Source organism: Heterodontus francisci, chromosome 31 (assembly GCF_036365525.1).
Source record: "Heterodontus francisci isolate sHetFra1 chromosome 31, sHetFra1.hap1, whole genome shotgun sequence".
Lineage (NCBI taxonomy): Eukaryota > Metazoa > Chordata > Chondrichthyes > Heterodontiformes > Heterodontidae > Heterodontus > Heterodontus francisci.
In genome coordinates, this window is record NC_090401.1 from 53,525,435 (window position 1) to 53,553,008 (window position 27,574).

The window sequence follows — 27,574 nt, forward strand, 5'->3', positions numbered from 1 at the left end:
ACCTGACGGGCAAAGAAATAACTAGCATGCTGTCCAAGGGCAGCGCAGTGGTTAGCACCGCAGCCTCACAGCTCTAGCGACCCGGGTTCAATTCTGGGTACTGCCTGTGTGGAGTTTGCAAGTTCTCCCTGTGTCTGCGTGGGTTTCCTCCGGGTGCTCCGGTTTCCTCCCACATGCCAAAGACTTGCAGGTTGATAGGTTAATTGGCCATTATAAATTGCCTCTAGTATAGGTAGGTGGTAGGGAAGTACAGGGACAGGTGGGGATGTGGTAAGAATATGGAATTAGTGTAGGGTTAGTGTAAGTGGGTGGTTGATGGTCGGCACAGACTCGGTGGGCTGAAGGGCCTGTTTCAGTGCTGTATCTCTAAAAAAAAAACTATACAGCAGATCTCCTGGTCTGAATGAATCAATGCTATATGGTGTGCATATCCTTTGAACTATCAGAAAGCAACAGAGCATGTAAATTATAATTAAGATAATTATTATGAAAGATAGCAATTACATGAGTCAGAATCTGAAAAGGTCCCACCATAAGGCAAGATAAAATCATAATTCATGTCCAGATATGGATATATTTTAGAATACAGTATATGAGTAATTTGAGACATGTTGCGTGTAGCAAGTTTAGGAGGAAAAAGGTGACTTTGGACCTAAGGTTCCTAGAACTTTCCAGCATTGTCATTTCTACATCTGTTGATAGGGATTGATTGCTATGATTCGTCAACAAGTTAATTATTATTGTATCATTAGGAGTGACGCAGTGGTTAGCACCACAGCCTCACAGCTCCAGCGACCCGGGTTCAGTTCTGGGTACTGCCTGTGCGGAGTTTGCAAGTTCTCCCTGTAACTGCGTGGGTTTCCGCCGGGTGTTCCGGTTTCCTCCCACAGCCAAAGACTTGCAGGTTGATAGGTAAATTGGCCATTGTAAATTGCCTCTAGTGTAGGTAGGTGGTAGGAGAATTGAGGGAAGGTGGGGATGTGGTAGGGAATATGGGATTAATGTAGTATTAATATAAATGGGTGATTGTTAGTTGGCACAGACTCGGTGGGCTGAAGGGCCTGTTTCAGTGCTGTATCTCTAAATAAATAAACTAAATAAATGCCACTACCAGGTAGGAGAACTAGAAAGAGATTTGTCTTTTTACATCCAGCAATTCCTGTGTAGTTACATGGAAAATATAATAAAAGCAAAATATTGCAGATGCTGGAAATCTAATAAAAACAGAAAGTGCTGGAAATACTCAGCAGGTCTGGCAGCATCTGTGGGGAGAGAGAAGCAGAGTTAACATTTCAGGTCAGTAACCTTTCAACTGATAGGTTCTGATGAACGGTCACTGACCTGAAACGTTAACTCTGCTTCTCTCTCCACAGATGCTGCCAGACCTGCTGAGTACTTCCAGCACCTTCTGTTTTTACATGGAAAATATAGGTGCATTGTACTGAAGAATTATGTTTCGCTAACAAGTAGGAAAAGTTGTTTTTTTTCTCCCCCCTTCAATTCACAGTCGAGAGACTCTAGCCTGGTTTAACCCTCATGAGTGAAATTTGTCAAAGCGACTGAGAGACATTTGTAAATAATTAATGAAGTGATGCAGTCTGATTTCTGCTGAGCTGGTGCTAGTGGCTGGTAGAGCTCTGCATTACAACAACGTAATCCTTATTTTAAATACTGCGTTTCATCAAATATTTAAGGACCCTTTTGCTGACCTATCTGCTGTGAGGTGGCCATTCTGTAGGACCGTATAAGCTTTAATTTAGAATAGATGGCCTTCATTCAAAGATCTAGGTTTGCTAGTAGACCAAGCAATAAGAATGCTGGCACATTAGATGACAGTGAACCTGTCTAGCAAAAAGAATGTTGCAGCAACATCTTGCATTTATATAGTCCTTTTTAATGTGGAATAATGTCCCTAGGTGCTTCAGAGGCATGAGAAAAATGAACACTATGCCATAGGAGAAGCAGCAAAAAGTTTGGCCAAAGAGTCGGATTTTAAAGAGCGTCTTAAAGCAGGCAAGGGAGGTGAAAAAGTGTAAGGTTTTTAGGGAGAGAATTCCAGAAAGGGGGCATACATGTCCAAGGGAAAGGCAGTCTGGGATATCCCACCCTGTAGCATAAATTCAAAAGCACAGAGAACAAAATGGAAATTGAAGTGTTAAATAAAAGGACCAAGTAAAAGTACCAAAAGGTAACTCAATAAAGCAGTTATGGTCTTCAAGTATTGGTCTACAAAGATAAAGAAAATGCAGAAGGTTACTTCAGATTGTGCCACAGTTGTCACCTTATTCAAAGTTCCCACTGATAATGGGTGCATCCGCTGCATTATTAAGTCCGACAGAGCAGAAAGTCCTAAATTTGATCCCAGTCTGTGCTGAGGGAGCTGATCTGAGCTGTGGCTGCAATTGGGGCCTTGGGCCGTGAGGGTGAAAATGAACCAGGCACCCTTTGCCCTGATCACTCTCTAGTGACGCCTGCTGGAAAATACCTGTATGTGGCAGTCAGGTTAGCCATGATCCATTGGGTAAATTGATACTCATTGCCTATGCTCATATAGTATGGTTGAGGTGCTTAAGAGCTGCAGGGGCTTGTGGGACTACAACCCCAGCAAGAATCAGTGACTTCAGGTGAGGAGATGAAATGAGGAGAAAATATGTGTTCAAAAAAGAGATCAAAAGAGCATGAAAATGGCTGTGTAAAGCTAACCTGTTTCTTCGTTCTCTTACTCAGGGAATTCCTGTGTCCCAAAAACCTAAAATCCTCATGGAGAATGAAGCAATGCCACCAAGCTTGAGGATACCCTTTTCCATGCAGCCTGTACCAGCTGCTTCAAATGAATACACAAAAGTGCAAAAGGGGCAACCAAATGCAGCTCCAGAAGTTCCTGAAGGTAAGTTGAGAGACTAGAAAAGGACACTTTTTAATAAGCTCTAAATTATTCTTTTCAGGTGCTTATAGGAAGAGATCTGTTTTTGCCAGCTGAGCAAAGCAAATTAGTGTCAACCTGATTCACACACAAAGCTGTCATGTCCTGGCTGCATGGAGAAGCTGGTTGACAAATTCCGCACTCTAGTTGATAAATTAGCTATTGAAAAACATCAACAAAAATGGCCTGTTGTGTTAGCTTGTGGTGACGCTAATTAATTGATTATTGTCTGTGGCTGTCATTGTTCATCAGGTCATCTGCTTCTGGCTGAGAAGTTCTAGACTCAAAACATTTTGAGACTTGTCAACAAATGACAAAAAAAAAAATTAACCATATCTAAATGTTAGAAAAATTTTACTTACCGTATTTATTTGATTTTGTATGAATTTATGAAAAATGTATACATTATTGTGGCATGTATTTCACAGATAACAAACACTCCATGCAGTATCTTGTTTATTAAATATGCTCCAATCACTGTTGATCAATTATGGGTTAGTGGTCCACAGAGGGTGTTTTTTTTATATACTGCACTCATTCAACTGTGGATTAATAAAGTCTGATTTAGGACAGGTTCATTGTGCAAAGGTTTTTTGGAGCCTACTTTATTACATTGCAAAATCCATTCTGCTTTACGGTGTCAAATGCACCACAAACTGGAGGCACTGAAATTCAGAGGGGTTTCCAAAGGTTCCAAAATACCCATTTTAAATATTATACCAGCCTATATGGAGGGCATCATTTTCAGCTTTGTTCATTCACAGGATGGGGGCATCACTAGCAAGGCCAGCATTTATTGCCCATTCCTATACAATTCGGTAGCTTGCTAGACCATTTCAGAGGACAGTTAAGAGTCAACCACATTACTGTGGGTCTGTAGGTCAGACCAGGTAAGGATGGCAGATTTCCTTCCCAGAGGACATCAGTGAACCAGTTGGGTTATACGACAACCCAATAGCTTCTTTTAATAACACATATATTTAATTGACTGAAATTAAATTCCCTAACTGTTGCAGTGGGATTTGAACTCAAATTTCTTATATCATTAGTCTAGAACCTCTGGATTACTAGGCCCATAACTTAACCACTAAACTATCATATCCCCAACTGTCAGAGGTAAGATTAGAGTTGCATCCTATTCTTTATACAGTAGAGGTTTTCACAGTAAACCCAGTATAAATAAATTAACAATTAACCTACTGGAATTAATCTACCTGCCTTGATTCCATAACCATTAATGCCCTTACCTAACAAAAATCTGTTTTGAAATTTACAATTAATGTAGTCTCAACAGATTTTTGGGGGAGAGTTCCAGATTTCCACTTCCCTTTGTGTGAAGAAGTGCTTCCTGATAATTTTGAATGGCCTTAATTACTCCTTAATCTTCTATATTCAAGGGAAGATCAGCCTGGTCTATATAACCTTTCCTCATAATGTAACCCTTTTAGCCCTTGTGTCACAAACACTATAGCAGGAAGGACAGTTAACACTGAGCAGGCAACTCAGAAACTACAAAATATAGCAGATTAAATTTAATAAAGCCAAGTAAGCCCATTGGAAGAAAAAAAAGAGGAGATACATTCTCCACGGACAGTGTTTAAATAGCTAAGAATGAAGTTAAGAGATCCAGAGGTTTCAAAAGACACACCAGCACCAACCATCGCAAAGGAACCATCAACAAGCCAAAAAGAATGTTGAACTATACAGTTAAACAGCAAGGTACAAGTCAAAGGAAATCATTCTCCGTGCTCTGGTTAAACGATATCTTGGGTATCATGTCCAGTTCTGCTCGTGAAGACATCCGAGCACTGGAGGCAGTCCAGAGAACAGCAACAAGACTGATTCCTGGAGCTGGAGGACTGAGTAATGAAAAAAGACTGGAGAAATTCGAGCTTTTCAATGTTGAAAAGAGGTGACTGATAACTCTGCTTACAGAAGTGTGTAAGGTAGCAAACAGTATGAAAAGATAGATGTGGAAGACAATTCAAACTAAACTACAATGGTAAGACAGGTTCAAGTGGGTGAAAGGAGTTTTTTGAGGATGTTATTAACAGAATTGATAAAGGGGAATTGGTGGACGTAGTATACTTGGATTTTCAGAAGGTTTTTGATGAAGTCCCACACAGGAGATTAGTTAGCAAAATTAAAGCACATGGGATAGGAGGTAATATACTAACATGGATTAAGGATTGGTTAACAGAAAACAGAGAGTAGGAATAAATGGGTCATTCTCACGTTGGCAGGCTCTGACTAGTGGGATACCGCAGGGATCAGTGCTTGGGCCCCAGCTGTTCACAATACGAATTTGGATGTGGGGACCAAATGTAATATTTCCAAGTTCAACAGATGACACAAAACTAGGTGGGAATGTGTGTTGTGAGGAAGATGCAAAGCGGCTTCAAGGGGATTTGGACAGACTTAGTGAGTGGGCAAGAATATGGCAGATGGTATATAATGTGGAAAAATGTGAGTTTATACACTTTGGTAGGAGGAATAGATGTGCAGAGTATTTCTTAAATGGTAAAAGATTATAAAGTGTAGATGTCCAAAGGGACCTGGGTATCCTTGTCAATAAGTCACTGAAAGCTAACATGCAGGTGCAGCAAGCAATTAGGAAGGCTAATGGTTAGCCTTTATTGCAAAAAGATTTGAGTACAGGAGTAGCAAAGTCTTGCTTCAATTGTATAGAACCTTGGTTAGACTGCATCTGGAGTGCTGTGTGCAGTTTTGGTCCCCTGATTTTAGAAAGGATATTATTGCCATAGAGGGAGTTCAACGAAGGTTCACCGACTTGTTTCCAGGATGGCGGGACTGTCCTATGAAGGGAGATTGGGCCTGTATTATCTAGAGTTTCCAAGAATGAGAGGTAATCTCATTGAAACCTACAAAATATTTAAAGGGATAAACAGGGTAGATGTAGGTAACATGTTTCCCAGTTGGGGAGTCTAGAACCAGGGGACACAATTTCAAAATAAGGAGGAAGCCACTTATGACTGAGATGAGGAGAAATTTCCTTACTCAGAGGGTTGTGACTCTTTGAAATTCTCTACCCCAGAGGGCTGTGGAAGCTCAGTCATTGAGTATGTTTAAAAGCAGAAATTGACAGATTTCTAAATACGAATGACATAAAGGGATATGGGGATAGTGTGGGGAAAAGGCATTGAAGTGGATGATCAGCCATGATCATATTGAATGGCCGAGCAGGCTTGATGGGCTGAATGGCCTACTCCTGCTTCTATGTTCCTAAATCTAGGACCAATGTTAGAAAGTTCTTCACACAGAGAGTGATCAACACACAGTTTGATCTTTTGGGTATGGTAGCTGAGGCAATATCACTTAACGCTGACAATTGTGAGGAAAATTTAACATCCTTTACAATGCAATTTGCTCAATCACCTATGACAGGTCTGATAGTTTTAAACTTTAATATTTTCTTATCCTTTTCCCTTCACTGAAATGACAGAGGAGCCAAGTGATGACAGTGATCATGACTATGAACAGATAGAAGAAGGATTTGCCCTGACGGCTTTGCAGAAAATGAAACGATGGGCACTATAGTTTTCACAAGACAAACTGAACAGCCTGGTGGGTAAGTCAATTTGTTATAGCATGAAAATGAATCTGAATGTACAACAAAGCAAGAAAATGCTGGATTTGTACAGCAGCTCTACTGGTTTTTGAAAAGAGACAAACTAATATTTCATTGGAACTGGTAAGGAGAAAGACAAAAGTGTAACATTTGTGCCACAAAAGTTCCAGGCAAAGACTGTCTCCAACAAGAGAGAATCTAACCATCTCCCCCTTGATATTCAACAGCATTACCATCATGGAATCCCCCACCATCAACATCCAGAAATTGAACTAGCCCAGCATATAAATACTGTGGCTACAAGAGCAGGTCAGAAGCTGGGAATTCTGAGAGAGTAATCCACCTCTTGACTCCCCAAAGCCTGTCCACCATCTACCAGGCACAAGTCAGGAGTGTGATGGAATATTCTCCACTTGCCTGGATGAGTGCAGCTGCAAGAAGACTCAAGAAGCTCGACACCATCCAGGACAAAGCAGTTCGCTTGATAGGCACCTCATCCACCACCTTCAACATTCACTCCCTTCACCACCAGTGCACAGTGGCAGCAGTGTGTACCATCTACAAGTTGCACTGCAGCAACTCGCTAAGGATCCTTCAACAGCATCTTCCAAACCTGCAACTGTGACTGCCTAGAAGGACAAGGACAGTAGCCACATGGGAACACCATCATCTGCAAGTTCCCCTCCATGTCACAAACCATCCTGACTTGGACCTATATCGCTGTCCCTTTACTGTTGCTGGGTCAAAATCCTAGAACTCCCTCCCTAACAGCACTGTGGGTGTACCCACGGCAGATGAGCTGTAGCGGTTCAAGAAGACAGCTCAGCACCACCTTCTCTTGGGCAATTAGGAATGGGCAATAAATGCTGATCTTGCCAGTGATGCCCACGTCCCAAGAATGAATTTTAAAAAAAGACCCTAAGATGTATAATTGTATGTAATGGTAAAAGGCCATCAACCGGAAACACTAAATCTCTTTCTCTTGCCACAGATGCTGCCTAACCTGATGAGTGTTTCAAGAATTTTCCATTTTTAGCTTAGATGTACAATGCCTGTAATCTGGATCGCTGTTGAATGATAAATGCATAACCAGTTTACAAGCAATATCATGCTCCGATTTTTTGTGCATATTAGGGACTAGAGGAAAATATACCCAACTTACTAGCAATCTGAACATTGTAATACTGCAATCCATGTCATCATTCAGTCAACGATGCAATAAAAATAATGCAACTACACACAAACCAATCCAACATCTAAAATGTGTTGCTGGTTGCAGGTGAAATTTGGGAGGAAGGCATTAAAAACTTAATAACAGAGGAATACGTTTGCAACAAGGTTTTGTATTTCAAAGTGAGCCTGTGAGCCTTACTTCGGTTGTGGGTAAAATGTTGGAAAGGGTTATAAGAGATAGGATTTATAATCATCTTGAAAAGAATAAGTTCATTTGCGATAGTCAGCACGGTTTTGTGAAAGGTAGGTCGTGCCTCACAAACCTTATTGAGTTTTTCGAGAAGGTGACCAAACAGGTGGATGAGGGTAAAGCAGTGGATGTGGTGTATATGGATTTCAGTAAGGCGTTTGATAAGGTTCCCCACGGTAGGCTATTGCAGAAAATACGGAAGTATGGGGTTGAAGGTGATTTAGAGCTTTGGATCAGAAATTGGCTAGCTGAAAGAAGACAGAGGGTGGTGGTTGATGGCAAATGTTCATCCTGGAGTTTAGTTACTAGTGGTGTACCGCAAGGTTCTGTTTTGGGGCCACTGCTGTTTGTCATTTTTATAAATGACCAGGATGAGGGTGTAGAAGGGTGGGTTAGTAAATTTGCGGATGACACGAAGGTCGGTGGAGTTGTGGATAGTGTCGAAGGATGTTGTAGGGTACAGAGGGACATAGATAGGCTGCAGAGCTGGGCTGAGAGATGGCAAATGGAGTTTAATGCGGAAAAGTGTGAGGTGATTCACTTTGGAAGGAGTAACAGCAATGCAGAGTACTGGGCTAATGGGAAGATTCTTGGTAGTGTAGATGAGCAGAGAGATCTTGGTGTCCAGGTACATAAATCCCTGAAAGTTGCTACCCAGGTTAATAGGGCTGTTAAGAAGGCATATGGTGTGTTAGCTTTTATTAGTAGGGGGATCGAGTTTCGGAGCCACGAGGTCATGATGCAGCTGTACAAAACTCTGGTGAGGCCGCACCTTGAGTATTGCGTGCAGTTCTGGTCACCGCATTATAGGAAGGATGTGGAAGCTTTGGAAAGGGTGCAGAGGAGATTTACTAGGATGTTGCCTGGTATGGAAGGAAGGTCTTACGAGGAAAGGCTGAGGGACTTGGGGTTGTTTTTGTTGGAGAGAAGGAGGAGGAGAGGTGACTTAATAGAGACATACAAGATAATCAGAGGGTTAGATAGGGTGGATAGTGAGAGTCTTTTTCCTCGGATGATGATGGCAAACACGAGGGGACATAGCTTTAAGTTGAGGGGTGAAAGATATAGGACAGATGTCAGAGGTAGTTTCTTTACGCAGAGAGTAGTAGGGGCGTGGAACGCCCTGCCTGCAACAGTAGTAGACTCGCCAACTTTAAGGGCATTTAAGTGGTCATTGGATCGACATATGGATGAAAATGGAATAGTGTAGGTCAGATGATCGGCGCAACATCGAGGGCCGAAGGGCCTGTACTGCGCTGTAATGTTCTAAAAAAAAAAGTTATGGTGAGGTTAAATACATACAAAACAGAGAATTGTAAAGGCTTGTGCGGAGTTAACAAATCATATTCAAGTAAAGGTACAAGCGATATGTTTTAACTTTACTTAACTGAGTGCTGATCAGTGGGACACAGCCATGTTTGGAAATAGCTCAAATAACAGCTCATGGTGATTCTTTCTCCTCCGTTTAAGTGCATCAAGATAAACAATAGCCCAGAATTTGCTGACAAAGTAACAGCGAGTTTAATGGCACTTGTTGTTATTAATGTGTAAATCACCAAGCAACTTGTGGCAAGAAAGAGACAACCTGTGAATTGCGAATCACCACAAGTTGCTAGATGATTTGCACTGCTCTGCCTTTGCCTCGCGAAAACCGCAGCTTGTCCACGACCACCCCATTATTTTTAAGAATCCACTACATTTGTGCATCAAACTTGAATTAAACATGCCTCAGAATGTTAGAGCTACTTGACAGCGTCAGTACCCTTTTAACAACATGATGATTGCATTGCATTAAAAATTAACCTCTGGATCTCAGAAAGGGAACAATTTAAACTGTTGAGTCTCATTCCTACAGGTAGTAAATTCTTCTTAAAAATTTAAACACTTTCAAACTTTTAATCTTCTTTCTGTCTCTTTTAATCCAATCTTTCCTTTTCCTTATTTCTATTTCTGTATTTGATCTGACTCCAATTCACCCTGTTTCCTTCTCCATCCTTAAATCTCATTGGTTAAAGACATAAACTGTTGGTTCTATTGTTCACCAAGGGCCCAGATGCCCTGTTGCTCTCACCACACCGTTATCAATACACACTTCCAGCAATTTACAGGGCAATAATTTTTGGAGCTGAAGGGTTAGGGATCAAGCCTAACTTATCAACTGTAGAACATTTAACAAGAATGCAAATAGTGTCTTCTATCTCATTAAACCAAATACAAAATGGGAGACTCAAATTAAATCTAATGTTCAAGAAATCATTATATGGTTAATAGCTCTAAGAGTTTAGCGTGTAATTCTTTTGCTCTGTTAGGTATAATATAACTCAAGCTAATCCTACTATATAAATTAGTCTGGAGAAATATAGATTAAGGATAAAAGATCAAACTTATTGTTAAATTACAGAGTCTTGTTAGCAGATAAGACTAGTAGTATATTGATAATGCATATACAGAGTCTTATTGTAAAATATATTAAACTATATCAAAAGCAATGGCATATTCTTTGTAGCTGGAGAAAATGTTGAATATATTTCAAAATTCCATATATTTCTATTAGATTCATATAAATCTGAATAAGAATTGTCATCATCCATTAATTTCTCTATTTTTAAAAAAATGAAATGTTTGTTTTGTTCCCGATGAATTAATGAGAAATACTGTGTCAGTCTGTCTTCAGTCATTAAGTATAGAAAATGAAGACAAACTAACTGGAAATTTGTCAGGATTGCAATTTTTAAAAAATAGATTAAAAGGAAGCCTCACTCATGAAAAATCTGGAATAGTAAACCACTAATTGGAGAAATATAAACCTTTCAGAAAGCAGGAACTGATTGTTATTCATTATCATTCCAACTCGCATTACAGTGAATTGACACTCGTTGTTTGTCTACAATAAGAGAAGGTTGCTTTCCCCAGTGGTAAAGTGTTCATGTATGTTATATTTGAATAATATAAGCTAACCAGAAAGACAAAGCCAGCTAGGTTTTAGCTAGAAACATCAAAGAGCTTCTTCACATAATTAGCCACCTTACAATTACCCTGTTTTCACTGGTGATTTGATACAATGTACAAATTAATAGTCACTTGGACAAACGTGCATTAATTAAGGAAAGCCAGCACAGATTTATTAAGGCAAATTGTGTTTAACTAACTTGCTTGAGTTTTTTGATGAGGTAACAGAGAGGGTTGATGAGGGTAATGCAGTTGATGTGGTGCACATGGACTTCCAAAAGGCATTTGATAAAATGCACATAACGGGCTTGTCAGCAAAGTCAGAGCTCACAGAATAAAAGGGACAGTAGCAGCATGGATACGAAATTGGCTGAGTGACAGGAAGGTATATAATGGGATTCCCCAGGGGGCAGCATTACAACCACTGCTTTTCTTCATATATATTAATGACCTAGACTTGGGCTCAATTTCAAAATTTGCTGATGACACAAAACTTGTAAGTATTGTGAACTATGAGCAGGATAATGGTAAACTTGAAGAGGACATAAGACAAGCTGGTGGAATGGGCAGACAAGTGGCAGATGAAATTTAATGCAGAAAAATATGAATTGATTCATTTTGGTAGGAAGAACGAGGAGAGGCAACACAAATAATTCTAAAGCTGGTGCAGGAGCAGAGGGACCTGCGGGTATATGTACACAAATCATTAAAGATCGCTGGGCAGGTTGAAAAATTGATTAATAAAGCATATGGGATCCTGGGCCTCATAAATAGAGGCATAGAGTACAAAAACAAGGAAGATATGATAAAACTGTATAAAACACTGGATCGGCCTCAACTGGAATATTGTGTCCAGTTCTGGGCACCACTTTCAAAAGAATGTTAAGGCACTAGAGAGGGTGCAGAGAAGATTCACAAGAATGGTTCCAGGGATTAGGAACTTCAGTTATGTGGGTAGGTTGGATAAGCTGAGGCTGTTTTCCTTGGAGAAGAGAAGATTGAGGGGAGATTTGATAGATGTGTTCAAAATCATGAGGGATCTGGATAGAGTTGCTAGGGAGAAAATGTGCCCATTGGCCAAAGGCTCCAGAACCAAAGGACACCGATTTAAGGTCAATTTTAAAAAAAATTCATTCAGGGATGTAGGCGTTGCTGGCTAGGCCAACATTTATTGCCCATCCCTAACTGCCCTTGAGATGGTGGTGGTGAGCTGCTTTCTTGAACCGCTGCATTTCATTTGGGGTAGGTATACGCACAGTGCTGTTAGGAAGGGAGTTCCAGGTTTTTGAGCCAGCAACAGTGAAGGAACGGCGATTTAGTTCCAAGTCAGGATGGTGTGTGACTTGGAGGGGAACATGCAGGTGGTGGTGTTCCCATGCATTTGCTGCCCTTGTCCTTCTAGTTGGTAGAGGTCGCGGGTTTGGAAGGTGCTGTCTAAGGAGCCTTGGTGCATTGCTGCAGTGCATCTTGTAGATGGTACACACTGCTGCCACTGTGCGTCGGTGGTGGAGGGAGTGAATGTTTGTAGATGGGGTGCCAATCAAGCGGGCTGCTTTGTCCTGGATGGTGTCGAGTTTCTTGAGTGTTGTTGGAGCTGCACCCATCCGGGCAAGTGGAGAGTATTCCATCACACTCCTGACTTGTGCCTTGTAGATGGTGGACAGGCTTTGGGGAGTCAGGAGGTGAGTTACTCGCCTCAGGATTCCTAGCCTCTGACCTGCTCTTGTAGCCATTGTATTTATATGGCTACTCCAGTTCAGTTTCTGGTCAATGGTAGCCCTTGGATGTTGATAGTGGGGGATTCAGCGATGGTAATGTCATTGAATGTCAAGGGGAGATGGTTAGGTTCTCTCTTGTTGGAGATGGTCATTGCCCGGCACTTGTGTGGCGCGAATGTTACTTGCCACTTATCAGCCCAAGCCTGGATATTGTCCAGGTCTTGCTGCATTTCTACACGGACTGCTTCAGTATCTGAGTAGTCACGAATGGTGCTGAACATTGTGCAATCATCAGCGAACATCCCCACTTCTGACCTTATGATTGAAGGTAGGCCATTGATGAAGCAGCTGAAGATGGTTGGGCCTAGGACACTACCCTGAGGAACTCCTGCAGTGACGTCCTGGAGCACAGATGATTGACCTCCAACAACCACAACCATCTTCCTTTGCACTAGGTATGACTCCAGCCAGCGGAGGGTTTTCCCCCGGATTCCCATTGACCTCAGTTTTGCTAGGGCTCCTTGATGCCATACTCGGTCAAATGCTGCCTTGATGTCAAGGGCAGTCACTCTCACCTCACCTCTTGAATTCAGCTCTTTTGTCCATGTTTGAACCAAGGCTGTAATGAGGTCAGGAGCTGAGTGGCCCTGGTGGAACCCAAACTGAGCGTCACTGAGCAGCTTATTGCTAAGCAAGTGCCGCTTCATGGCACTGTACTCTCAATCATCACTTTACTGATGATTGATAGTAGGCTGACGGGGCGGTAATTGGCCGGGTTGGACTTGTTCTGCTTTTTGTGTACAGGACATACCTGGGCAATTTTCCACATTGCAGGGTAGATGCCAGTGTTGTAGCTGTACTGGAACAGCTTGGCTAGGGGCGCGGCAAGTTCCTGGAGCACAGTTCTTCAGTACCATTGCCGGAATATTGTCAGGGCCCATAGCTTTTGCAGTATCCAATGCCTTCAGTCGTTTCTTGATATCACGCGGAGTGAATCGAATTGGCTGAAGTCTGGCATCTGTGATGCTGGGGATTTCAGGCGGGGGCCGAGATGGTTCATCAACTCGGCACTTTTGGCTGAAGATTGTTGCAAATGCTTCAGCCATATCTTTCACACTGATGTGCTGGGCTTCCCCCATCATTGAGGATGGGGATATTTGTGGAGCCATCTCCTCCAGTTAGTTGTTTAATTGTCCACCACCATTCACGGCTGGATGTGGCAGGACTGCAGAGCTTAGATCTGATCCATTGGTTATGGGATCGCTTAGCCCTGTCTATCGCATGCTGCTTACGCAGTTTGGCACGCAGATAGTCCTGTGTTATAGCTTCACCAGGTTGACACCTCATTTTGAGGTATGCCTGGTGCTGTTTCTGGCATGCCCTCCTACACTCTTCATTGAACCAGGGTTGGTCTCCTGGCTTGATGGTAATGGTAGAGTGGGGGATATGCTGAGCCATGAGGTTACAGATTGTGGTTGAGTACAATTCTGCTGCTGCTGATGGCCCACAGCGCCTCATGGATGCCCAGTTTTGCATTGCTCGATCCGTTCGAAATCTATCCCATTTAGCACGGTGGTAGTGCCACACAACACGATGGACGGTATCCTCAATGTGAAGGCGGGACTTCGTCTCCACAAGGACTGTGCGGTGGTCACTCAAAGAACAAAGAACAGTACAGCACAGGAACAGGCCATTCGGCCCTCCAAGCCTGCGCCGATCTTGATGCCTGCCTAAACTAAAACCTTCTGCACTTCCGGGGTCCATATCCCTCTATTCCCATCTTATTCATGAATTTATCAAGATGCCTCTTAAACGTCTCTATGGTACCTGCTTCCACCACCTTCCCCGACAACAAGTTCCAGGCACTCACCACCCTCTGTGTAAAGAACTTGCCTCGCACATCCCCTCTAACCTTTGCCCCTCTCACCTTAAACCTATGTCCCCTAGTAACTCTTCCACCCTGGGAAAAAGCTTCTGACTATCCACTCTGTCCATGCCGCTTATAACTTTGTAAACCTCTATCATGTCGCCCCTCCACCTCCGTTGTTCCAGTGAAAACAATCCGAGTTTATCCAACCTCTCCTCATAGCTAATGCCCTCCAGACCAGGCAACATCCTGGTAAACCTCTTCTGTACCCTCTCCAAAGCCTCCACGTCCTTCTGGTAGTGTGGTGACCAGAATTGCACGCAATATTCTAAGTGTGGCCTAACTAAGGTTCTGTACAGCTGCAACACGACTTGCCAATTTTTATACTCTATGCCCCGACCGATGAAGGCAAGCATGCCGAATGCCTTCTTGACTACCTTATCCACCTGCGTTGCCACTTTCAGTGACCTGTGGACCTGTACGCCCAGATCTCTCTGCCTGTCAATACTCCTAAGGGTTCTGCCATTTACTGTATACTTCCCACCTGCATTAGACCTTCCAAAATGCATTACCTCACATTTGTCCGAATTAAACTCCATCTGACATTTCTCCGCCCAAGTCTCCAACCGATCTATATCCTGCTGTATCCTCTGACAATCCTCATCACTGTCCGCAACTCCACCAACCTTTGTGTCGTCCGCAAACTTACTAATCAGACCAGCTACATTTTCCTCCAAATCATTTATATATACTACAAAGAGCAAAGGTCCCAGCACTGATCCCTGCGGAACACCACTAGTCACATCTCTCCATTCAGCAAAGCACCCTTCCACTGTTACCCTCTGTCTTCTATGACTAAGCCAGTTCTGTATCCATCTTGCCAGCTCCCCTCTGATCCCATGTGACTTCACCTTTTGTATCAGTCTGCCATGAGGGACCTTGTCAAAGGCTTTACTGAAGTCCATATAGATAACATCCACTGCCCTTCCTTCATCAATCATCTTTATCACTTCCTCAAAAAACTCAATCAAATTAGCGAGACAGGACCTCCCCTTCACAAAACCATGCTGCCTCTCGCTAATAAGTCCATTTGTTTCCAAATGGGAGTAAATCCTGTCCCGAAGAATCCTCTCTAATAATTTCCTTACCACTGACGTAAGGCTCACCGGCCTATAATTTCCTGGATTATCCTTGCTACCCTTCTTAAACAAAGGAACAACATTGGCTATTCTCCAGTCCTCTGGGACCTCACCTGTAGCCAATGAGGATGCAAAGATTTCTGTCAAGGCCCCAGCAATTTCTTCCCTTGCCTCCCTCAGTATCCTGGGGTAGATCCCATCAGGCCCTGGGGACTTATCTACCTTAATGCTTTGCAAGACACTCAACACCTCCTCCTTTTTGATAATGAGATGACTGAGACTATCTACACTCCCTTCCCTAGGCTCATCATCCACCAAGTCCTTCTCCTTGGTGAATACTGATGCAAAGTACTCATTTAGTACCTCACCCATTTCCTCTGGCTCCACACATAGATTCCCTTCTCTTTCCTTGAGTGGGCCAACCCTTTCCCTGGTTACCCTCTTGCTCTTTATATACGTATAAAAAGCCTTGGTATTTTCCTTAATCCTGTTTGCCAATGACTTCTCATAACCCCTTTTAGCCCTCCTGACTCCTTGCTTATGTTCCTTCCTACTGTCTTTATACTCCTCAAGGGATTCGTCTGTTCCTAGCCTTCCAGCCCTTACAAATGTTTCCTTTTTCTTTTTGACGAAACTCACAATATCCCGCGTTATCCAAGGTTCCCGAAACTTGCCAAACTTATCCTTCTTCCTCACAGGAACATGCTGGTCCTGGATTCTAATCAACTGACGTTTGAAAGACTCCCACGTCAGATGTTGATTTACCCTCAAACAGCCGCCCCCAATCTAAATTCTTCAGTTCCTGCCTAATATTGTTATAATTAGCCTTCCCCCAATTTAGCACCTTCACCCCAGGACTACTCTTATCCTTATCCACAAGTACCTTAAAACCTATGGAATTATGATCCCTGTTCCCGAAATGCTCCCCTACTGAAACTTCGACCACCTGGCCGGTTTCATTCCCCAATACCAGGTCCAGTACGGCCCCATCCCTAGTTGGACAATCTACGTATTGTTTCAAGAAGCCTTACAAATTCTGCCCCATCCAAGCCCCTAGCACTAAGTGAGTCCCAGTCAATATAGGGGAAGTTAAAATCACCCACCACTACAACCCTGTTACCTTTACATCTTTCCAAAATCTGTCTACATATCTGCTCCTCTACCTCCCGCTGGCTGTTGGGAGGCCTGTAGTAAACCCCCAACATCGTGACTGCACCTTTCCTATTCCTGAGCTCCACCCATATTGCCTCGCTGCATGACCCCTCCGAGGTGTCCTCCCGCAGTACAGCTGTGATATTCTCCTTAACCAGTAATGCAACTCCCCTACCCCTTTTACATCCCCCTCTATCCTGCCTGAAGCTTCTAAATCCTGGAACATTTAGCTGCCAATCCTGTCCTTCCCTCAACCAAGTCTCTGTAATAACAACAACATCATAGTTCCAAGTACTAATCCAAGCTCTAAGTTCATCTGCCTTAGCTGTTATACTCCTACCAATACAGTCATGGACAGAAGCATCTGCGGCAGGCAGATTGGTGAGGATGAGGTCAAATATGTTTTTCCCTCGTGTTGGTTCCCTTACCACCTGCCGTAGTCCCAGTCTAGCAGCTATGTCCTTTATGGCTCGGTCAGTAGTGGTGCTACCGAGCCACTCTCGGTGATGGACATTGAAGTCCCCCACCCAGAGTACATTTTGTGCCCTTGCCACCCTCAGTGCTTCGTCCAAGTGATGTTCAACATGGAGGAGTACTGAGTCATCAGCTGAGGGAGGCGGTAGGTGGTAATCAGTAGGAGGTTACCCTGCCCATGTTTGATCTGATGCCATGAGACTTCATGGGGTCCGAAGTCGATGTTGAGGACTCCCAGGGCAACTCCCTCCCTGCTGTCTACAACTGTGCTACCGTCTCTGGTGGGTCTGTCCTGCCGGTGGGACAGGACAAACCCGGAGATGGTGATTGCAGTGTCTGGGACATTGTCTGTAAGGTATGATTCCGTGAGTATGACTATGTCAGGCTGTGAATGGCAAAAGAAGCAACAGCGATTCGAGGAAAAACTTTTTTACGCAGTAAGTGGTTAGGATCTGGAATGCACTGCCTGAGAGTGTGGTGGAGCCAGATTCAATTGAGACCTTCAAAAGAGAACTGGATAATTATCTGCAGAAAAGATTTGCAGGACTATGAGGAAAAGGCAGGGGAGTGGGACTAGGTGAGTTGTTCTTGCAGAGAGCCGACACAGACGCGATAGGCCAAATGGCCTCCTTCTGTGCTGTATCCATTCTATGATTCTAAGTATGAAACAGCAACACTGGCTTGGAACCAACAGTGTAAAGCCTCAGAACTTATAATGCTGCCATAAAAATGATTAAAACCACTAAACATCAACGCAGCATAAACAAGGTTGCAAACTTTTACAAAACTCCTGAGCAAATAATTAACAAAAGCTTCCTTAATTGTTGTTATTTTATGACACTATAAAATAAGAGTTGTGAGTCAGGCACCGATGAATGACAGGCTAAGCATGCAGAAGGGTTTTACTGCACTATTGATTTATTTTGATTCAGATGATTTGGGTTTTGGAGCCAAGCCAAACCTATATCTGAGTCTGGATTTAGCTGCTCTAAAGTAATTTCTAAATCATCCAGATCTAATTTGCAAATCCTCAATGCTTCTTCCTCTGGTGTTGGACTTTATGATTGTATCAACTATTTAACAGCTCTTAATGGTGTAACGTATATAAGTTATTTGCTTGGTTGTTGAGTTTCCATGTTACCTGTTCATTACTGCAATGTTTCACAAATATCTTGGAGGCAAGTACAGAAGGGGGAAAGCAATTGGCCTTTCTAGCTTCTTTTCCCAAAGAAACCTACAATTCTCCATCACAGCATCTTATGACTTCTGGAGTACATCTTTCTAGCCCTTCTCTAATCCAAGCAATACTGACTAACCCTTCTAATCTCCCTTTACCCCCCTGCTATACATACTGCGATCCTTGTGATTTTCCTTGGTATTGTTCACCCTGACTTTTCTGCCCAGTCCACTTGGTCCAGTATTCTTCTCAATTTTCTCCCTATTGGCTCTCCCAACAAATATGGGTTCAAGATTAATGTAGCATTTTGCATGTAATCTTTGTAAATCAAGAAGACAGTCAGAACAAATGGTTGGATATTTAGTGGTAGTCAAAGGTTGATCAATACAATAGCTTTCTGCTGGCATCAGAAAGGCTAGCTGAAGCCTCAGAATCAGAAAGTTTGCTTCACTCTTGTGCTAGACTGCATTTTACAATCCGCACCAAGACCGCAGTCTGTATTTAGCTGAGTCCTGGTGATTAATATTTAATTAGTCTACTTTCGAATTTTAAAATGATTCTTTTTGTTCTTTTATCACACCCCTAGGATGAAGACTTTGTTCAGGAATCTGCTTCCAGCTGACTACAAGCTTAGCTTCATTGATCTAAGAAAACATCCAGCCCAAAATATTACAAGAACTGCTGTTTTGGAAAGAAATAAAAGACATCTTTTGAAGATGAGACAAAGAAAAGTCAACTCTCAACTTCAGAATTTGGTTGCTGATTTGCAAATAATGATTGCTAAATGGTGACAGACTAACCCATTCAAAATCAAAAGCATTATGAATGTTTCACCAAGCTGAAACACATTTATCTGTTGTATGAACATGGATGGTAGTAAGGCAAAACAACATTGTTACATAAATTCATTAAAAGAGATGTTGAAAGACCAATATTTGTTTTGTTTACAATGGGATAGCTGCCTCCTGCTGCTAGTCATTGTATTGAATCCATTCAGCCAGAATGTTTATGTAAGTTCACTTATGATAATTCAGCTCTGCAGTCCTGCCACATCCAGTCGTGAATGGTGGTGGACAATTAAACTATAAATTATATGGAGGAGGAGGCTCCACAAATATCCCCATCCTCAATATTGGGGGAGCACAACATGGCAGTGCAAAAGACAAAGCTGAACAATTTCCAACCATCTTCAGCCAGAAGTGACAAGTGGATGATTCATCTTGGCCTCCTCCTGAGGTCCCCAGCATCACAGCAAATTCGACTGACTCCACATGACATCAAGAAATAAGAACATAAATGGCTGAAGGCACTAGATACAGGCTTATTGGCCCTGACAACATCCCAACTGCTGTACTGAAGACTTGTGCTCCAGAATTAGCTGTGCCCCTAACCAAGCTGTTCCAGTGCAGCTACAACACTGGCATCTACCTGACAAGGTGGACAGTTGTCCAGTTGGCTAAATCCACAAAAAGAAGAAACATCCAATCCGGCCAATCACTGCCTCATTGATCTATTCTCAATCATCAGCAAAGTGATGGAAGGGATCACTGAAAGTGCTATCAAACAGCAGTTACTCACCAATAACCTGCGCACCAATGCTCAGTTTGGGTTCCAGACCTCATTACAGCCTTGGTCAAAACATGGGCAAAAGAGCTGAAGACAGAGGTGAAGTGAGATGGCTTTGGCATCAAAGCAGCATTTGACTGAGTGCGGCACCAAGAAGCCCTAGCAAAATTAAAGTCAGTGGAAATTGGGGAAAACTCTCCATTGGCTGGAGTCATACCTAACACAAAGGAAGTTGGTTGTGATTGTTGGAGGCCAATCCTCTCAGTTGCAGGATATCACTGCAGGAATTCCTCAGGATAGTGTCCTAGACCCAAGCATTTTCAACTGCTTGATCTATCACTTTCCCTCCATCATAAGGCCATAAGTGGGGATGTTTGCTGATGATTGCAGTGTTCAGTCCCATTAGTAGCTCTTTAGTTTTTTTTTCGTTTATGGGATGTGGGTGTCACTGGCTAGGCGAGCATTTATTGCCCATCCCTAATTGCCCTTGAACCGAGTGGCTTGCTGGGCCATTTAAAGCGTCAACCAGATTGCTGTGGGTTTGGAGTCACATGCAGGCCAGACCAGGTAAGGACAGCAGATTTCCTTCCCTAAAGGATATGAGCAAACCAGATGGGTGTTTACAACAATTGACAATCGTTTTATGGTCATCATTAGACTAGCTTTTTTAATTCCAGATTTATTAACTGAATTCAAATTTCAACATCTACTATGGTGGTATTCAAACCCATGTCCCCAAAGCATTAGCCTGGACTCTGGATTACTAGTCCAGTGACATTACCACTACAGCATGGCTACCTGACCCGAACCCGATAGGACCCGATGACATGTGTTGGGTCCGGGTCGGGTCGGGTCGGGTTGCTCTTCTGGGTCTGGCATTCAGGCTCGGGTCAGGCCGGGCCAGGTCAGACACACAGAGTGCTGCCTTTTGCTCTGCTGGGAGGAAAAGGGAAGTAGAATAACAGTAAGTAAGTGTCAAAATTTGAACAGCCTAAGCTGGGAGTCCAGGATATCAAGGAGGGAAACATGCATCTGGACTTCGCAGACTCTGCGCAGTGAGCGAGTGAGCATCTCTATGACATCATCGCGCTCATGCTGTAGCTTCCTTCCATTCCATCCATCCAAAAGTGATAAGTACAGTGAGTGCACTATGGATTAAAACGAATGCTGTCAACTGGAGAATGTTGAGCAGTGGAAAGTCCTGTAGCTGGAAAAGGTAAATCTCCTTTTTGGAAACATTTCAATGCTGTTTTCCGTGATAGTAAAAGTTCAAGTGGATTTGTACAATGCAAACCTCTATTAAAATATGACAGCAAAAAGACGGGAAATTCATCTTTGCAGCAGCACACTGGAAAAGGTTGTACTCGACCCGCAGCAGGGCCAAGTCAGTTGTACCTAACTTTGTACCGACGAGTGAAAAAACATATCCGCTCACAAGAAATCAGAAATTACAGACAAATGCGTGAATCTCTGTTGCAAGGATATTCGACCTTTCCAAACTGTCTCTGGTGAAGGGTTTGTTGAGCTAGCACAAGAGTTTATCAATGTGGGTGCTACATACAATCAAGTATCAGCATCAAGTGTGTTATCAAATCTAAGTATAGTTTCAAGGTGTCGTGATGTGGCTGAAGAAAAGAGAAAACAACTAGTTTCTCACATTACTGACATACTGAAGGATGTGAATGTGGGAATAACAAGTGGATGGACGACTAACGTAAAATCCATTATATGTCGATAACTTGTCATTACATCACAGTAGATTTTTAACTTAATGCCAAAGTTTTAACAACAGTAATGTTTCCACTGGAGGACGCCAAAACTGGCGAAAACATCAGGCGTGAGATTTTAAAGCTGTTAGTGAATACTTTTGGATTCGACCCTGCAAATTTAAATAAATTAGTCTGGGTGACCGATCAAGGCGCTAACATAGTGCTTGCCCTTAGACCATATCAACGTCTGGATTGTCAGGACCACATATATAACACTGTTCTTCGACATTCACTTGATTCAAAGGAATTAGCTTCTGAAGCTCCGGATGTTGTAGAAACTATACATCATGCCAAAGCCTTGGTAATATATGTTAAACAGTCTGGTCTTGTTGCAGTTGTCTAAAACTTTAAATCCAATGGGAGAAACGAGGTACAGTACTGTGTACCTGACACTGAATTCAATTCAGGATATTTATCTTGAGCTGCACGAGAAATTGGAACAGAGTGGGGAAAACTAAAGGCTGGAAAATATCGGCCCCGATGTCTTGCAGTTTTTGGTTGATTCCCTCCCACCATTTTATGAAGCTCAGAGGGAACTTGAGGGAAACCAGTATCCTACATTGAACCTGGTAATTCCATGATTTGAGAAACTTAAACGACTCTGTATGCCACTTTCTTCAAATACTCCAATGCAAGCAGTTGTTAGGCAACGGCACAGAGAGTGGCTTCTGAAGAAAGTTGAAGTAAATGACGTGCACAAGATAGCAACATTTCTCCGGCCTAAATTTAATCAGCTGCGAATGTTGTCCAGCCATGATAGGGACTAAGTTCATTCTGAAGTGCGCAGACGTATCAACAACTTTAAAACAGAAGACCCTGTGAAGGAAATGAAAGTGGTTGACGAAGAACCTACAGCTGCCAAAAAAGGCACAGACTGAATTTGCTGAATGGGAGAATGTTCATGAAGAAATGGACACAAATGATGAAGTGCAGCCGTACACAGCACAGAATCCTGCTGTGTTGGCGATGGCACACAAGCGTGATCTGTTGGGCTGGTGGAAGGAACACAGTGTTGCATAACCTAAATTGGCCAGGCTGGCTAGAAGTATACTTTGCATTCCGGCGAGCAGTAGCAGCAGTAAGAGGAACTTCAGCGTAGCTGGAAGGACAATCGACCAGCGGAGGACTGCCCTTCAGCGTTCCACTGTTGACTATTTTTTTTTACATGACAATTTATAACACCTTTTGTTCTTTTCTTGTTTTTTTGCCATGTCGGTGACTGAGACTACAAAATCAAATGTTCACCTAACTGCCTATTAGGCGCCTCGTTGGAGTAGGTTATTTGTTTTCTTTTCAATCTATGTTTTGACATGATTTGTTTCTGTTTTATCTGATTATTATCACAGTGCTGTTTGTGGGAGCTTGCAGTGGGCAATGGCTGCTGTGTTTCCTTTTTTACAAGCGGCACAGTGGCGCAGTGGTTAGCACTGCAGCCTCACAGCTCCAGGGACCCGGGTTCGATTCCGGGTACTGCCTGTGTGGAGTTTGCAAGTTCTCCCTGTGTCTGCGTGGGTTTTCTCCGGGTGCTCCGGTTTCCTCCCACAAGCCAAAAGACTTGCAGGTTGATAGGTAAATTGGCCATTATAAATTGTCACTAGTATAGGTAGGTGGTAGGGAAATATAGGGACAGGTGGGGATGTTTGGTAGGAATATGGGATTAGTGTAGGATTAGTATAAATGGGTGGTTGATGTTCGGCACAGACTCGGTGGGCCGAAGGGCCTGTTTCAGTGCTGTATCTCTAATCTAATCTAAAACAGTGACTACAATTCACAAAGACCTTCATTGGGTGGAAAGTGGTTTGGGACATTCCTGAAGTTATGAAAAGTGCTAGAGAAGAGCAAGTCTTTCTTTGTAAAGAGAAAATGGATAATCTCATGAGAAGACTGCTTAAAAATCATGAGGGAGTCAAGACGTTGCTTGAAAGTTTCGGAAGAGACAGGGTGATATTTCTGACAGAAAAGTGAAATACTGTGCGTATTTGAAAATTATCTTCAAAACTTAGTTCGGCTCTTAGAGGTGGGATCTTTAATTTTATGTACTCAAGGAGTTAGGAGAAAGATATTCAATAAATTCAGAACTGTATTTGATTGGTATTAGATTATTTGTTTTGCATTTTTCAAATCAAATCAGGGCTTCTGGGATGCTTTATCTCTTCTAAAACTGAACTGTAATCTTATTGAGGAACAAGTGAGTCCAGTGTGTAAAAGCCATTAACAAGAGGCGCTTGTTTATTGTAAGTTTTTGTAGCACTGCCAGATGAACAAAGATCTCAAAGGATAGATGGACACTGAAAGCTTTGGAGAGTTGAGATTCATCCATGACATCAAATAATCTAGGGTAAAAAATATATATTTTTTAGAAGTGATACTAACCTTTATGTAAAATTGTATTAAATGTCAATGCTAGAAATTGTTCAACATACTTTGTTAACATTAACGTATCTTTTTTTTTTCCTTTGTAGGGTATTCGAGGTGCTGGTTTATTGTAAGTTTTTGTAGCACTGCCAGATGAACAAAGATCTCAAAGGATAGATGGACACTGAAAGCTTTGGAGAGTTGAGATTCATCCATGACATCAAATAATCTAGGGTAAAAAATATATATTTTTTAGAAGTGATACTAACCTTTATGTAAAATTGTATTAAATGTCAATGCTAGAAATTGTTCAACATACTTTGTTAACATTAACGTATCTTTTTTTTTTCCTTTGTAGGGTATTCGAGGTGCTGGCCATTATATGTGTGCTGATCCACCACCAGAAGTCTTCAATCAAACAGTACTGCAGATCTGCACTTGCAGTACTGTATGTGTGCAGACTAGAGTCCTGACAGTGATCACACTATCCAACTCAGCCACAAACTAAGCGCTCGTGTGTAAAAGTTGTGGGGCAGGGGTGTGGGAGGGTGGGGGGCATATGCCATTGGTGACGAGATAAAGCTCCGATTCCCAACTCCATCTTCTGCAAGAATAGCCAGCACGGAGGATCCAAGATAGAACACATTAGCACAACCTCTTTGATATGATTTGCTTTAGTAATTTGCGATAGTCGAGTCAGATCAGGCGCAGGAAAGTACCAGAGAACTTGAGCCCTGGTCAGGTTCGTTAGATGTGGTTGGGTCAGGCCTGAATTGTATACCCGCGCAGGCCTTTAATTACCACTACGCCACCACCTCCAAAGCAGTCTGTGGCCCCATGCAGCAAGATCTGAAGAACATTCAGGCCTGGGCTGATAAGTGGCATTACTGCCACAGATGTACAAGGCAATAATCATCTCCAACAAGAGAATCTAACCATCTCCCCTTGACATACAATGGCATTACCATCACTGAATTCACCACCATCAACATCCTGGGGGTCATCTTTAACCAGAAACCTAACTGGACCAGGCATATAAATACTACAGCTATGAGAACAAATCAGAGGCTGCGAATTCCAGTGAGTAACTCACTGCCGCCACCCACCCCCTCCCTCTCCCAAAGCTTGTCCAATGTCTACAAGGCACAGGTCAGGAGTGATGGAATACTCCCCATTTGCCTAAATGAGTGTAGCTCCAACAACACTCAAGCAGCCTGATTGATCAGCACCCCATCCACCACCTTAAACATTCACTCCCCCCACCACTGGTGTAGTGACAGTAGTGTGTATCATCTACAAGATGCACTGCAGCAACTCGCCAAGGCTCCTTCAACAGCACCTTCCAAACCCACGACCTTTACCACCTAGAAGGACAAGGGCAGCAGACACGCGAATTCCCCTCCAAGCCGCACACCATCCTGCCTTGAATGTATATCGCCGTTCCTTCACTGTCGCTGGTTCAAAAAACCTTTAACTCCCTTCCCAACAGCACTGTGGGTGTGCCTACACCACATGGACTGCAGCAATCCAAGAAGACAGCTCACCAGCACCTTCTCAAGGGTAATTAGGGATGGACAACAAAGACTGACTGCGATAAAGACACATCCCATGGACAAATAAAAAAAATTATCTCCTGACATTTTAAATTACCCAATCATTTGAATTAAACTTTGCAAATGACAGCAATGTTGGAATTTCATATAGAATCACAGAATGGTTACAGCACAGGAGGTGGCCATTTGGCCCATCACGTCTGTGGTGGCTCTCTAAGAGCTACTCAACTAGTCTCATGCCCCTGCTTTTTCCCTGTACCTCTGCAATTTTTTTCTCTTCAGATAATTATCCAATTCACTTTTGGAAGCCACAGTTGTATCTGCTGCCACCACTCTCAGGCTATGCATTCCTGATCCTAACTGCCCACTCCGTAAAATAGTTTTTCCTCGTCACCCTTGCTTCTTTTGCAAATCACCTTAATGTCCTCTGGTCCTCGACCCTTCCACCAATGGGAACAGTTTCTCCCTATCTACTCTGTCCAGATTCATCACAATTTTGAGCACCTCGACCAAATATCCTCTCAATTTTCTTTTTCCTGAAGAGAAGAGCCCAGCTTCACTAATCTATTCTTGGTAACTGAAGTCTCTCATCTCCAGAATCATTCCCGTAAATCTTTTCTGCACCCTCTCCAATGCCTTCACATCCTTTCTAAAGTGTTGTGCCCAGAATTAGATACAACACTCCAGCTGAGGTCAAATCAGTGTTTTATAAAGGCTCACCGTAACCTCCTGACTTTTGTACTCTATGTCAATGTTTATAGAGTCCAGGATCCTGTGTGCGTTAACTGCTTTCTCAACATGTCCTGCGACCTTCATAGATTTGTGCTCATATATCCCCCAGGTCCAATTGTATCCTTCAGTTTACATTGCCTTTCATTGTTCTTCCTACTGAATACATCACTTCACACTTATTTCCATTAAATTTCATCTGCCACATGTCTGCCCACCCCACCAGCCTATGTCCTCTTGACACTTGTGGAAGTACTGTTATGGGCTTTTGGAGGGGTTCTGGTGACCTACTGGATTTGGGAAGGGACTGTTGCTTCATCTAGACAGGGAGGTCAGAGAAGTTTTATGACCTGCCCACAGTATCACACACACGGGAAGTTCAATTATACAAATTATGGACTAACTTTGAAGAGTTATGCAAAACTGACTGTCTTCTAAAAATGAAACTTTATTTTAAAAGTAAACAATGGTCCAAAATGACCACCAAAGACAAAGGGATTGGCCTGTGCATTCAATCTGTCTAACAAAGACAACAGACAAATCTTAAAAGCTCAGAGGTGTCAATTGTACCCCATCCTAAAGACATTCCAGAATTGAATGTCTTCTTCTGAAACAAAGAGATGAAGCAGCCACGTGCTGGACCACTGTGCGAGCACTATAGGGAAGAAATTAGAAGACCTCGTACCAGGAGGTGAGAAGTAACACAGCTTTACCTTTAAAAAGACAGCCTAAAGATAGAGAAGCAACATCCAGTAGCTTGTTTTCCAGCAAGCCAGAAGGCACGTGTACTGCTGTAGAACCCGACGTCGACAATACACAGCAGTGATCTAGAAGCGACACACCATCTTCAGCTGAACTTCCTATGAAGAGGTAAGTCTACAGTCATCTTAGGCCTGCATCTATCAAGAACTTGATTTCCAAGAGGATTCAGCAGGATTATCATGATCCACCCCCCCTAAAAAAAAATCATTCCCTTTTTCCCTGTTTCTTAGTGTGTGTGCAAACGAATGCATGAGTGAATGCGGTTGCGACAATTTCGGGATAAAGCATCACAGTCAAACCTGATCACGTCCTGCCATCTAAATACGTACACCACGGCAACAGGACTCATTGGCCAAGTGGCAGGAGCAGGAAGTCAATTTATTCTTTTCCTTAACAACCTGGGGTGCTAAAGACAAACTGAGATCAGCT

At 42.8% G+C, this 27,574-nt stretch overlaps 1 protein-coding gene and 1 long non-coding RNA gene across 4 annotated transcripts in view; one reads left to right on the forward strand and one right to left on the reverse strand.

Moving 5' to 3' along the window:
• The window catches only part of themis2 (thymocyte selection associated family member 2), a 92,408-nt gene extending 67,780 nt beyond the window's left edge, over positions 1 to 24,628 (forward strand). The window contains exons 5-10 of one of the 2 annotated variants that reach the window (XR_010968916.1): positions 2,728 to 2,887; positions 6,387 to 6,512; positions 18,998 to 23,019; positions 23,986 to 24,084; positions 24,209 to 24,335; positions 24,460 to 24,628. Coding sequence is in view for 1 of the 2 variants with exons in the window: in XM_068011605.1 (XP_067867706.1) it covers positions 2,728 to 2,887; positions 6,387 to 6,481 (255 nt within the window). In the remaining variant the exon portion in view is untranslated. Of the gene's footprint in view, positions 1 to 2,727; positions 2,888 to 6,386; positions 6,513 to 18,997; positions 23,266 to 23,985; positions 24,085 to 24,208; positions 24,336 to 24,459 lie in introns of those variants that run through there. The other variant, XM_068011605.1, reaches the window with a different exon arrangement.
• On the reverse strand, positions 23,940 to 27,241 carry LOC137347271 (uncharacterized). Of its 2 annotated transcripts, none has more exons than XR_010968918.1 (3): positions 27,097 to 27,241; positions 24,170 to 24,330; positions 23,940 to 24,079 (listed from the first exon to the last, which is right to left on the reverse strand). It is a non-coding gene; the product is annotated as an uncharacterized lncRNA (long non-coding RNA). The 2 variants fall into 2 exon arrangements; XR_010968917.1 differs by lacking the exon at positions 27,097 to 27,241 and adding an exon at positions 24,421 to 24,495.
• Positions 27,242 to 27,574: the final 333 nt, after the last annotated feature.